The following is a 13698-nucleotide window of genomic DNA, read 5'->3' on the forward strand; positions in this document are numbered from 1 at the left end:
TCAACTTTTGTAAACTATATTGTTTCTCCGAAACGAGATATACTTGTAATAACATATCTACACTATCTCCGAAACGAGAGATAATTAAATAAACTACCTGTACCCTTATACGCATGTGCTTAAAAGTGGAGCTATATTAAGTTTTTATCTCGTCCGTGAAAACCGTCGTCGATTAGCATACGTGACATACTGAAAGTGTGCTTGATAGGAGATTCCGTTGTGCTAATAATAACTACGGCAAAAACGACGTATGATTCTTTTCGGTTGTTACAGTTAAAGTCGATCGGGTGAACGACCTGTATCAGCTGTTCGAATTTCAGGCCCGACGCTGAGTAGGGGCGTCAGAGTCTGGGAGAGAGAGAGAGAGAGAGAGAGAGAGAGAGAGAGAGAGAGAGAGAGAGAGAGAGAGAGAGAGAGAGAGAGAGAATGTAACAGAATAGAAATACAGATATTAGAAGAGAGCGATCGCTGCATAGCGGTTAATTAGTGCTCCGTGCTTACACAGAGATACACTTATTAGTCTTTTGGTAGGCAGACAGCGAATATCCGCTCTAGAGTACACTTCACTGAGCGCTATTTGGTCACCAAACCGCTCGAAGACTCTGAGCCGCTTACTACCTCGCTGATATCTCTGTTTCTTGCGATCTGCGCTATTCGCTTTGTGTGGGCAACACGTATTGCACGTGCGCAAGACGAAGCAAATCGCCCTAAAAAGGGACAGTTTGTGGTAAATCCTTGTAATTTAGGAATCGGTAAGATTACTCTGATTCCCGGCAGTTGTTATTCGGCTTTCGAGTACCAGAGACCATTCTTTGGATGACACCTGGTTATCAGCGCACTTGCCAGATCCAGTCAACGTGAGACAGTTTTGTACTCTTCCGTTGTACGAGCTCCACTCCTGCATGTGTGAAGTGGATGCTGAGTTGTAAGACATAGGCGAGATGCCGCTTGTACCCGTGGTTCTCCCTGCTCGCAAAATACAGCTTTCGCTGAGTTTTGTTCGAGGCAATCCACCAGGCAGGGCATTCAGCGTAGAGAAGAGACCACCTCATCTCTGTACGCTCGCCGGCTGACAAATTCTTCGCTGCGAAGAACTGTAGACAATACAGTTCACTACTCTAGTTTGTGCTAAGCAACGAGGTATGGCGTCCTCCTCCTAATAGGCATGACTGGTCATAGCCTAAAGCTGGGTGACATAAAAACAGCACGAGCTATTCGTTCGTTGATCAGTGTGAATCCATCGATTTGTTTTAGAACAAAAACGTCAATGACGTTGAGCAAAATAAGCCGTACCACCCAAGAAGAGCCGAAGTTTTTTCCTGGTTAAAAGGATGGCCTGTGTTTTGGTGGGATTCACTGAAAGCTTCCAATCTGTGAAAAACTGTATTATTTTGTCAAGGTAGCATTGTATTTTTTTAGTTAGTAGTTTTATGTCCCAGGATGCGGCGTAGATGGCTGTGTCGTCTACGTATAGGGCTAGAAAGAAGTGTATGAGTTCTAGTATGTCGTTGATATATAGTAGGAAGAGAATCGGTCCAAGTATTGAGCCTTGTGGGACACCGGCTTCTACAAGATGGTTGCTTGAGTGAATTCCTTTGATTGAAACCTGTATGTATCTGTTTTTAAGATAAGATTGAATAATTTTAATGAGTGTAATCGGAAGTTTTAGATTGTGCAGCTTGTACAGGAGACCGTGGTGCCAAACAGAGTCAAAGGCTTTAGAGAGGTCAAGGAAGACCATAGCAACTGAGCGACCAACATTTAGCTCATGTGTAATGTTTTGTGTGACTCTAAGTAGTTGTTGGATTGTGGAGTGACCGACTCTAAAACCAAATTGATGGTTTGCAAGTATGTCGTGTGATGTTAGGTATTTGTTGAGGAATATAAGTAGACAGTTTTCAAAGATTTTATTAATTACTGGTAGGAGGCAGATGGGTCTGAAGCTATCGGTGGAGTTTTTGGGTTTCCCTGGTTTGTGAATGGGAATGACTTTTGCTATTTTCCAGTTTGCTGGGAAGTATCAGTGTTGGATTGAGGAGCGAAATATGTAGTAAATCTGCAAAATGATCCTTTTTTTAACATTAGAGGAACGATTTTGTCAGGGCCTGGGGACTTATTGTTATTGAGGTTTTTTATGGATTGGAATATGTCTTGAAGTGGTATGTGGAGATCGTCAAGGGGATGTGGGGGGTGAACGTCTTCAAAACTTGTGAGGAAATTTTGTACTGAGTTATCGTGAGTTGAACCCAGGCTGGCAGCTGTGCTGTGGATGCGTGCAAATACCTTTGCAAGTTCCTCTGCTCTGTGTTTGTCATTGCTTGTTAGTGTACCGTTAACATTGAGAGGTGGAATTGGATTGTAGGTTTTGGTAAGAATTTTGTAGGTTTTCCAAAAGGTAGGATCAGGTTTATTTAGGGATTTTATGTTTTCAGCCCAGGCTTTCCTCTTGAGGTTTACCAGTCTGCTATTAATTTCTTTGGAAAGGAAGGTGATTTGGTCACGAAAGAAAGCGTGTTTGGTTCGTTGTTGGAGTTTGCGGTATCTACGTCTGATGCTGATAAATGATTTGAGTAGAGGGTCGTTATAGATGTCTCCTTTGGTTTGGGAGAAGGTTGAGGCTTTGTTATAGCAGGACTTCAGGTGTTTGGTTAGGTGCTCAATGCTGGAATCAATGTCTGTTATTTGAGGATGCTGTGGCGTCAGTTGTAGGTTGTGGGTTAGCTGCTCGTATTTGATCCAATCAACTTCCCTTAGAGCGTCAGGGGGTCTGAGTTGGTTTCCATCGGACCAAAGGAGGACTGGCCGATGAGGCGTGGAGAAGTCATCTGTTGTGCGGCATTTAAAGGGATATGGGTGATCTACTAGGTATATGTCCAGTGTGGAAGGGTGACGCTTGTGGTTATTATGGAAGGTGAAGTTTGGTGGTTTAACTATTTCGTAGGAGCTTCTTTGGGAGTGGGTGAAAAGTGTAATTCCCGAACGGTTGTTTGTGAGGTTGTTCCATGAGGAATGTCTGGCATTGAAGTCTCCCCCTATGATAAAAGGATACCCAATACCTGATATAGTGTCAAGGTCTTTTATAGATAGGATGTTGTTGGGAGGGTCGTATATTGAGCCTATGAAGAGGGAAGGTGACAGGATTTTGACAGGATTTTAAGGCTGCTTCGAAGTTGTTTGAGTATTTGACTGACAGAGGAAGGAACTTTAGTGATTTGTGTATCAGGATGATTACACCACCTCCTCGTGGTCCGAAGGGTCTGTCTTCTCTGTGTGAGTTGAAATTTGGAATTGTGAAGTCAGTGTTGAGAGTGAGCCAGGTTTCAGTAATTAGGGCAATGTGGATATTGTGGAGTCTAAGGACATGTTGAAGTTCGTTTTTTCTGCTGGTTAGAGAGCCGACATTCCATAGTAGAAAGTTGGGGCTACGGGCCATTAATCTAACATTTGGGATACTGCCATGAAAGCTTGAAGTTTCTCAAAATTTGTTTTACAATTTCTGAGGCGACTGAGTAATTCCTGAGCTGCTGTTAGCATTTTATCAATATTGCAGATTTTATTGATTTCTTGAAATGTGCCCATGAGATCTTCGAAGGCTGTAGGGGACGAGGATGGACTGTTTTATGGGACAGATTTGGTGTGTGGGGGAATTGGGTCTGTTGTAGTTGGTTGACAGGCCTGTTTGTATGAAATGCCTGGGCGAATATAGGAATTTGGTAAAGTGCGGTGAGATGGTGGTTCAACTGCTGTCTTGATGGGGGGTCTGGATGCCAGGAATTTCTGGAGTGAAGGACATCCACTGTAGTTAGCTGTATGAGTGCCCGCACAATTTGCGCAGGTGGGAGGAATTTCAAAAATTTTAGTGCAATCCGAAGAGCGATGGTTTCCGGCGCACTTGACGCATTTGGGGCTGTAATTGCAATTGGTTGAAGAGTAGCCGAATACTTGGCAGTTGAAACACTGTGTGTGTGTTTTGTTTGACATGAATTTTTGCCAGTAAACTCGTGTTTGAAAAAGGCGACCTATTTTAGTGACTGATGTAAGGCTGGTCCCAATAGGGAATGAGACTTTGTATGAGGCGTAGTATGTGTTGGTGTTTTTATTTCCCAGGAGGGAAACTGAGATAGGGTTAAGCCCGTATTGTTGTATTTCTGAGAGGAGGTCTGTGGGGTCCATTTTTGGGAGACCCTTGAGTACCGTTGATAGGTACTTTTCTGAGTTTAGTGTGAATGTGTGAAATGGGACTTTGGATTTTGAAAGTTGTGCTTTGAGAATTTTGAAATCCTCAACGTCGCGTAAGCTTACCCGAACTCGGTTGCCGAGAAATTTTAGGGTGAAATTTGCGTTACCGAGGTCCTTGATAAGACTGGATCTAAGTCGAATTATATTGCCGTCGAAGCCTGCTATATAAATGGGAGGAGGTTTGGAGTCAGTACGTTGGGGGGTGGGTGCTGTATTTGTGGAATTGATTGGGGCAGCCGTGGGACCCTGCTGGGGATTAGTATTGTTTAAAGGTATAGGATCGGTAGAAAATGAACTGAGTAGTTCGAAGCGATTTTTTGTAGGGATATCGGAGTCGGAGTCAGTGTAGTTTCTGTGAGTGAGTTTATCTATGTGCATAGGAGCGCTGTCCTTGAATTTAGATTTCTTAGAGGGTTTACTTCTACGAGGAGGAGTCCGGAAATCATCGTCAAGAAGAGGTAGGGCCGAGGACCCAGAGGGGTTAGGGAATTCTTGGTTTAGCATTTTGTTAAGGTTAGAAGAAAAGTTTTTGTCAATACTCACAGGTGATGCCGACCGGGAAGAGTCATTTGATGGTATAACTGATGTTGTCCTTATCTGATTGGTTTGAAGGAGGGTGTCCTTGTCATGGTAGTTTACCAGTGAGAGCTCCGTTGCTGTAGTATTTGTAGCATCGATGATCTTGGGGTAAGGGTTGCTGTCCCTTGATTTTCAGAATCTTTGATGTGGTGCTCAGCTTGTCGAATTAGATTCAGTGTACTCAGAACAAATTAGTCACTATGATTTGTCACTGGGACACCACGCAGGTGCTGTCTTCAAAAACTATGCGCGCGAGAAACAATTCGAGATTTATAGGTACGTCCGAACAGCTCGAGCGCCGAGCGAGGAATGTTCCAACGTACGATTAATCGTAAAAAAATAATGCGGTTAAAGGTTTTACGAAATGCGTTTTCGTGCTATCCAAAGTCAAATCGAAAAAAATGAGACGTACTCAGAGAGAAGTGTGTCTCTTGATGCTTTCACAGCTCCTTATATACCCGCTAGTCGGAGTTCGCGCATGCGTAATGTCTTATTTTCTAATGGCGGTCTTATTCTAATCTTGAATGAAATCGGACGATATACGTTGTGTTTATGTTAACACATAATTGAAACTTATGATATATGGTATAAAAATAAGGTACAAAAATATTAATTAGTATTAGGATAATAGAATACGCAGTAATATAATAATAAAGTATTAGAAAGATACAAATATAGAGAGAGATAGTAATAGATAGAGAGAGATAGAAATGGATAAAGTGAGAGGGAAGACCGTGGGTCGTTACATAAGTGAAAATGAAGATGAATCAGTGAGCTCTGCTTATACTCGCAGTGATCTAGCGATGCTAAACAGTACTGAATCGGCATTTTTTAACCGCGAAACGGTTGACGATATGAACTGGTGTTTAGATAGTGGTTGTAGTGCGCATGTTTGTGCCGAAGAGGTAAAATTTGACAAGATCAAATGTATAAACAAAGTGTCAAATTTAGCGAATAATGAATCTACATCTATATCCAGCGTCGAAAGCGTTAAAGTATACGTGAGTAATAGTTACAATGAAATAAGCGTGAATTTTGAAAAGGTTTACTATGTTCCTGATTTGCGAGCAAACCTCTTATCAATATCGAAAATCACAGATCACGGTTATGATGTAAATTTTCGGAAAGACCATGCGACAGTGACAAATAAAAACGGCGAAACGATTTTTCGAGCGGATAGAATAGGAGAGTTGTATTATGTGCGGAAAGGTAAATACGACGAAAAGAAAGTAAATGTTGCGATGTCGATGAGCAACGGAGTGAGTGAGATAGACGAATGGCATTCTAAACTAGGACATTTAAACGAGCGAGATTTAAAATATATGGCAAAAACAGGCGCTGTATACGGTTTAGATTTTAAGGGCGACCAAAAATGATCGAAATGCGAAGTTTGCATACACGAAAAACAAACCCGTCTTCCATTTCCAAAGAGTGTAAGCGATCGTACAACTGATCTATTAGAAATAGTACATTCCGATGTCCGTGGTCCGATGAGAACCGCGTTTTTTTCGGGGGATAAATATTTCGTTACTTTCATTGACGATAAGTCGCGTTGGTGCGAGATATTTTTCATAAAGAACAAAAGTGATGTCTTCAACACGTTTAAGAAATACAAGACAATTGTCGAAACACAAACAGGAAAGAAATTAAAGGCTCTACAATCAGACTAAGGGCGACAGTTCTGCAATAAATAATTTGATGAATTCTTAGAACAAATTGGTATCGTGAGACGGTTATCGACACCGCATACTCCGCAGCAAAACAGCGCGGCGTAGCGAAACGAAAAAATAGAACGTTAGTTGAAATGGCGAAGTGCATGATGCGTCAGGCGGGTGTTCCCCAAATATTTTGGGCAGAGGCTTTAAATCGTGAGAAATCGATGCGTATCTAGATCACTAAACGGACAGATAAAATACCTATCGTTACTTATTTCAAAGTTTTCGGAACAAAAGTGTTTGTATTAGATACAAAGCCCCAAAAGAGAAAATTCGATTCGAGATCAGAAGAAGGCATTTTCGTCGGTTATTCGGGAAACTCAAAAGCCTACCGTGTGTGGTTACCAAAATCGCACAAGCTGATCGTAAGCCGAGACGTGAAATTTTTTACAGGACCATTTACCAATCAAGAATATCAAGATTTTTTCGAAGGAAGAAGAGGAAATGCACCGACTGGAGAAACCCTTTCGGAAGATGAAGGAAATTGTCGAATAGAAATACTACAGGACACCACTACTGTATCGTTCAGTATCAGAGCACCGCAGGATAATACTTTTCGACCAGTAGAATCTCAACCTCCAAAACGGGGAAGACGATGGCCAAGAACACTACGCTCTGGCTCAGTTGGTAGACCTAGAAAAATGTATCAGCCAAGTGCCAACAACAATAGCACAGAGCGCGAGAGCGACGATAATGAAGATGGAGAAGAAGGGTTACCTAAAGAAACAGTAAAGGATAATGAAGTATTTGAAGAATGCAATTTAACAATAATTCATAGTCCTGCAACATGCTAAAAAGCCATGCAAAGTAGAGCTATTGATTGTGAGATACTTGGGTACCCGGATACCCGGGTGAGATACAAAATTACCCGTGATACCCGAATATATCAAAATTACCCGTGCTACCCGGGTATCTCACGGGTACCCGGGTACTCGGGTATCTCACTCGGTTCACTTGAAATCTTGAGCCCTAATGCAAAGCGGGGAGACGGAGACCTGGAGAATGGCTCTAGAAGATGAGTACCTTGTGCAAATACGGAATAATACTTAGGAAATCGTACCAAGACCACAAGGACGAAAAGTGATTGGCAGCACATTCGTCTTTAACACGAAAGGTAACGAAACCACATCGAAAAAGAAAGGTACGCCTTGTTGCCAAGGGATGTTCACAACGCCCGGGGGAAGACTTTGGTGAAACTTATTCTCCACTAGCACGATCAACGTCAATTCGACTCTTAACGGCGCTATCGGCAGAACTAGATCTACAAATCCATCAAATGGACGTAGTAACGGCCTACCTCAATGGCGAACTAGAACAGGATGTATACATGGAAATATCCGAACAACTACGAGAAGTACTTATAAAACTCATCGCTAGAGAACTCGTGGGTTCAAGGGTAGAGATAACAGTCAAGCAATTGTTCAAACAGCTGATCGCTGGTTGACCAGATTAAATGAACAACGGGACAACGTCTGCTTACTTAAAAAGGCGTTATATGGACTGAAACAATCTGGCCTGCAATGGTATCGTCATCTAGTGATAAAACTAAGACAACTAGACATGCAACCAACAGATCAAAATCCGTGCATATTTACATCCAAAAGGGGGAAACACTTGTCAATCATGACCATATACGTTGACGATATGTTGATCGCTAGTAGTGATCTAAAGTAGCTGAAAGAAATCAAAGAATCCTTAGCCGAATCGTTCGAAATGAACGATCTGAGATGTGTGAACCACTGCATCAGAATTGAATTTCAGCAGAGTAAAGATGACTGCAGCGTCCACTTAACACAGATCCTGTATACGGAAGTCATCTTAGAACGTTTTAACATGCGAAACTGCAAACCCGTGAAAACTCCAATGGATACAAGTATACAACTTACCAAGCCGGCACGCGCCAACGCAGAATTAATGAAGAGGTATCCATACCAACGCCTTATCGGAGCACTAATGTATCTTTCCATATCGACGAGACCCGACATAACATACGCCGTGAATTACTTGAGCCAGTTCAACACCAATTATTTAACCGAGCATTGGATAGCAGCCAAAAGAATCCTCAGATACTTAAAGGGCACCATGAATCACGGTATTATGTACTAGAAAACAAATATACCATTGTATGGAGTCGTCGATGCAGACTGGAGCAACAATATAATAGATCGACGATCGTATTCAGGGTACGTGTTCTTACTTGCGGGAGCAGCAGTATGCTGGGAGGCACGAAAACAACGAACGATAGCTCTGTCAAGAAGCCGAATATATGGCTATATCAGAGGTTACCAAAGAGGCGATCTACCTACGGAGAATATTAGACAGCATAGCCGGTGCAAATCTGCTAGGTGGCATGACTACTCTATATAACGATAACCAGGGAGCTCAACGACTAATCGCAAGCGCCTCAGTACATCATTCAAGGACGAAACACATCGACCTACGTCACCATTTTATACAGAACCACTGCGAATCTGGCGCTATCGAGTTACAGTACATGTGCACTGAGGATATGCCGGCGAATATCCTTACGAAAGGATTAACGGGATAAAAACATGCGCTTTGCCAGAAAAAATTGGGAATGATTCAAATTAGAGGATGAGAGCGTTCCGAGCTTACGACTTTGAGGGGAGGTATTGGAGGATTAAAGTAGCGCGCTCGAATTTCGCGGGCAAGTAGAAATTTTGATGCGTCTCGTTGAATATTCTGCATAAACGTCTCGTCTACAAATTTATGTACAGCATAAGAATTTATATATTACTCATATAAGCATCAGTCAAAATTTTCAGTTGGTCATTGCAGTCACGTTGAACTAGAACATTTCGGACATGCACGCAATGAAGCAAACATTGCATACTTGCGTCGACATAACAAGAATCATGATCGTCATTAGTAAATTCTCTCATACTCGAGAATCGTCGAGATCAGAGAATCGTTGTTGTGTCTTTTTGGCGATCATATAACAGTAATTGGTACAGGCCAATGTGTGTTAGCAATCCGAGGCGCTTTATTTGTGCCATTCTCAATAGAGGCAAGGTGAAATCTGTACTTATGCCTTAGGCAATTGTACTCCGTTAAAGCGGCGACATTAGCTTTTATAGAAGAAGGATCAAAACTAATTAAATGGAAATCTTCCAAACTCTAAAAAGTGCAACATATGTGTATTTGACCACAACTGAAAACTATATTGTCAGCATCGACTACAGGCGCATTTAAGCTCAAGCCTTGACTTTTAATTTTCCCAAACTATTTTTGATTTTGTTGGAATTCCCTGAATTAACAGATGTGTCGCAAATTATTAATGAGAAGGATAACTGTTATACCGATATTTCTCGAGCGATTTGATTTATTTCAATTCACTTAATTCTATATTCAAATATAACTATGTTGGCATCCTAAATTTAATTGATATGAAGAATGCCACTGAAAATCTAAACGCGTGATTAGTCTGTGGTAGCGTTTGGATACGGCCTTTGAAGGAAAGAAAGAAGTGGTTGTCTAGGAACCGAAATGTATAGAAAACAGAGTGCAGAAGCTTTAAAAAAAGTGTTTCATTGCGATCAAAATAGGGGATAAAGAAAGCTCGTTTTCCCTCAAAGGACTCGTCAGTTTTCATTGATATTTCTATTTTTATTAAATTGAATTTATTTAAGTTGTTGTATCAGTTTTTAGATTGTTAAAATTTGCAAAATAATATTGGAAGGCGAATTGCGCGAAAAAAAGCTGATTGTTGGGTGAACCTATCGAGCGATAACAATGGAAAAGCCGATTGATATTAATCGCGCAGTAATGGCTGCTATTGAAAATGTTTCTGCGACATATACATCTTATGGTGAAGATTAATGTTTCTGCGACATATACATCTTATGGTGAGGATTTATCGGAATAGTTACTGGACATATTTTTTTTAGAGTTTATTCCAACGGCAATGGCAAACGGAAAATTCTTCCTTTTACTTTTGAATCATTTTTATATGCAGCACATTTTTCATATTTGCAAGCGTTCACATTCGTTGCACAAACTGAAATGTCTTTGCCCTCTGTATTAGCATTCTTTCATAATCATACAAAGTTGAAAACAGTGGAGATATGTCATCCACGAGAAGGTTATTCGAAATACAAAGCGGTGGTAAAGAGTTTTTTCAGAAATGTACTAGACAGTAGTAGCAGATGTACATAATTAATTGATGCATCTTTATTCTGTCAATGCATCAATATATCTTTCCAATGTCTACCTTCTATAGGTTCCTCAGATTGATAACGTCGGTAACATCTTTTCAACGAAGTAACACATTTCGCAAGACACACATGCTAATCGAGGTGCACCTGTGTATCATTTTATCAAACATTGAAATGCTGCAGAAAATTTCGAAAGTATTCTGTCTTAATTTACATCAATGTCCTCTTCACTATACGTCAAAGGGCTTGCCCATTCCCGCGCATCGCATGTAACTTCTATTAACTCTTCTACATTACAGATTTCGAGTGCATTGTCCAATGCGTCCAATTTTTGTATTCAGCATTAAAATATTGATTAATTGAAAATGTTTTCAATTGATTGATAATGAGTAGCCAAAATAATAGCAAGAGGAAGTGTACGGCAAATTTTAGGTTTATTATAATAAGCATGCGAATGGCCGCGTAAAATGACTAGTCATGTACGGTCGAAAATGTTTTATTATACTTTCCAGATATGTCAGAGATATACACTGAATAATAGCTCTTAGTAATCGTTGGTATTGATTAAAAATAGTATAGTCTTTTTTGCACAGATTGCTACGAACCCATAGCTTTATTGATTTTCTTCTTTGATGTTTGGATGAGGTTTGTAGAATGTACAATCGATTCGCAAAATCCAACAATCTATGAAAACTTTCACAAACAGGCTTTCGAGAGAGTAGACGCTTGTTTGTTGAATGCCTAAAAATTAGGGATCCACCCTGAGCCTTTAATTCTTCGAAAAATCCCTCGCACTTCTTTTCTTTTTTAAAGATTTACTCCTCGTTGTCATACAGCTCTATATCGTACTTCGGCATTTTTGTTTATTATAATAGAATCTTTAAACATTAAAACGTTATAAGGAATGTCCGAAAAAGCAGGCTTCCGAATTAAACGTATGTTTTGATTCGCCGCAGAGAACATTCCATCTACTACCAATGACCTTATTCACAAGGGTAGATATTTCAGTAATGTAAGAAATATGTATTCCGTTAATACGCGTACATGGTATAGCGCGGCGGAGTATCAGGAGCGAGGAACGGGTAGTGGTGGATCGTCCAGCCATCGCGAGCGGGTAGACTCGCACTTGTTTTTGGGGGAAAGCGTCGTTCGTTAAAAATCAGCAGGCAGTTGGTCGGTCGCTCGCTGCTCATCGCCAAGAAATAAACCTTTATATTCTTTATAAGGGTTTTTATTGAATTGAAGCCCATCCTACAGTAATATAGAGTTCTACTGTCCGAATTTGCGGGCCGCAAACCTTACCAAATTTTCTACTTCTGTACCGAATGCTCTCCAGCTTTTAAATGTCGCGTCTGTATTGCCTGTAAAGGAAGAACTTTCAGTTCAGGACTACGTGCAATATTTTGGGAGAAATGTAGAATAATATGAGATTTGAACATATTAAGCAAATGGTAACACATTTTTGTATGATCGTAATTCACCTTGTCTGGACGTATGCCAAACACAAGAAGGTAGCGGCGGCTACAGCAAATACGCCACAGACGGAAGAATTTAATTGCTGTTGAACTGTCACAAATCAAATAGTTTCTTCGTTAATATTATAAAATGAATGTAATCTTTTTAAAAACTGTTGAGCTTTCAGAGGAATGGGAGAGTCGTTTTACCACGGCATGTGGTAGCACAACGAAAACACCTTTTAATCCTTTAATATCCGTATATTATAAGTGCGAGAGAACAAAAACTTGAATGTCGTAAGTGACAATATTATATAAATCTTGTATTATAAAACTTATAATGCGAAAAGACACAACGATACAAAATAAATTTCGCCACGCGTATTCACCTGAAGCCCGTTCTACATTGCGTCAGCACACACCAACCTTCGCCTCCGCACCGCGGCGCCACATACCAAACAGGTGTGGGGACCAGCGTTCCGTACTCCCAAGTATGGGGAGTAGGGGAAAGGCGATGCGCCTGCGCGCGGTACGCAGGCAGAGAGAGAGGAGAGCGTGCCCGGCTTCCATCGTAAGCGCACGAAGTAATAAACGTGACTTTGATTACTTGACTGAGTTTCTTTATACGCTTTCCCTACGCACTGATCACTCAAGAAGAACAAGAGCAGAATAGGGCTGCTGATACAACGATAACCCTATACTGGTGACCCCGACGTGATCACGTGCGGGGAAAAACGGGCCACCAGCGTGGCTCGACCGGGCTTTGCCGCAACCTGCAAACTGGGCACCGACGAGCTGAGACGGCCCTTTCAACAACGGACCGGCGTCCGTGGTGAAAAACATCGTCCACGGTGGGAAGCATCGTCCCTGCGAGTTACCGAGTCTCCCGGATAACCACGAGGGGCTGAGTGGCGTGGGACAGCCAAAGAACAGCCCAGACCATCGGAGGCAACGAGGAACAACGTGGACTACCGACGGCGGCGAAGGACCACCTTCTACCTCAGCGCATCCGTCGTCGTGGCCCAGACACGTCAGGAGTCATTCTAGAAGGACCGAGGTACAAGGAAATCCGTTTCCGATTGCGCAAGACGCGTCGCATTACACGGCGGCCATTTTGTGTAGGCAACCGTGCCTCGTGGACGGGAAACGCGCCAAGCGGGCACACGAGCGCCACCGGTAACAAGCGAGCGTGCGTTAAACCGCGTTACTATACGACGCGACGATTGCGACGACGTGGTAGAACGCGCAAATAATGAACCCCGGCGAAAACCCCCAGGAAACCCTGGAGCAGCGTGCTGCCAGGACGGAGGCTGCATTGAGTGCGGCCCAAGCACAAATCACTGCGTTAAACTCAGGGCACATAGATTCGTATCGCGTTCCAAAAATGCCCGGATTCTTTCGTGAGGACCCGGCGCTCTGGTTTTACCAGGTAGAGGCATCGTTCCGAACCTCGCGCATTGCGGACGAGCGCACTCGGGCCGACACGATAATTGCCGCGTTAGACTCTGAAATCATAGCGAGTTTTCGCGACCTTGT

General features: G+C 42.0%; 1 protein-coding gene and 1 long non-coding RNA gene across 2 annotated transcripts; one reads left to right on the forward strand and one right to left on the reverse strand.

Moving 5' to 3' along the window:
* The first annotated feature begins 5528 nt into the window (after window positions 1-5528).
* Window positions 5529-6194, forward strand: LOC143187798 (uncharacterized). Its single transcript, XM_076391999.1, has one exon. It carries the CDS (start codon window positions 5529-5531, stop codon window positions 6192-6194), a length of 666 nt encoding a protein of 221 aa, XP_076248114.1.
* A 5001-nt stretch (window positions 6195-11195) lies between these two features.
* LOC143187647 (uncharacterized) lies at window positions 11196-12632 on the reverse strand. Its single transcript, XR_013003250.1, has 3 exons — window positions 12552-12632; window positions 12190-12274; window positions 11196-12069 (listed from the first exon to the last, which is right to left on the reverse strand). It is a non-coding gene; the product is annotated as an uncharacterized LOC143187647 (long non-coding RNA).
* Window positions 12633-13698: the final 1066 nt, after the last annotated feature.

This window comes from Calliopsis andreniformis, chromosome 2 (genome assembly GCF_051401765.1).
Source record: "Calliopsis andreniformis isolate RMS-2024a chromosome 2, iyCalAndr_principal, whole genome shotgun sequence".
In the NCBI taxonomy this organism is placed as follows: Eukaryota; Metazoa; Arthropoda; class Insecta; order Hymenoptera; family Andrenidae; genus Calliopsis; species Calliopsis andreniformis.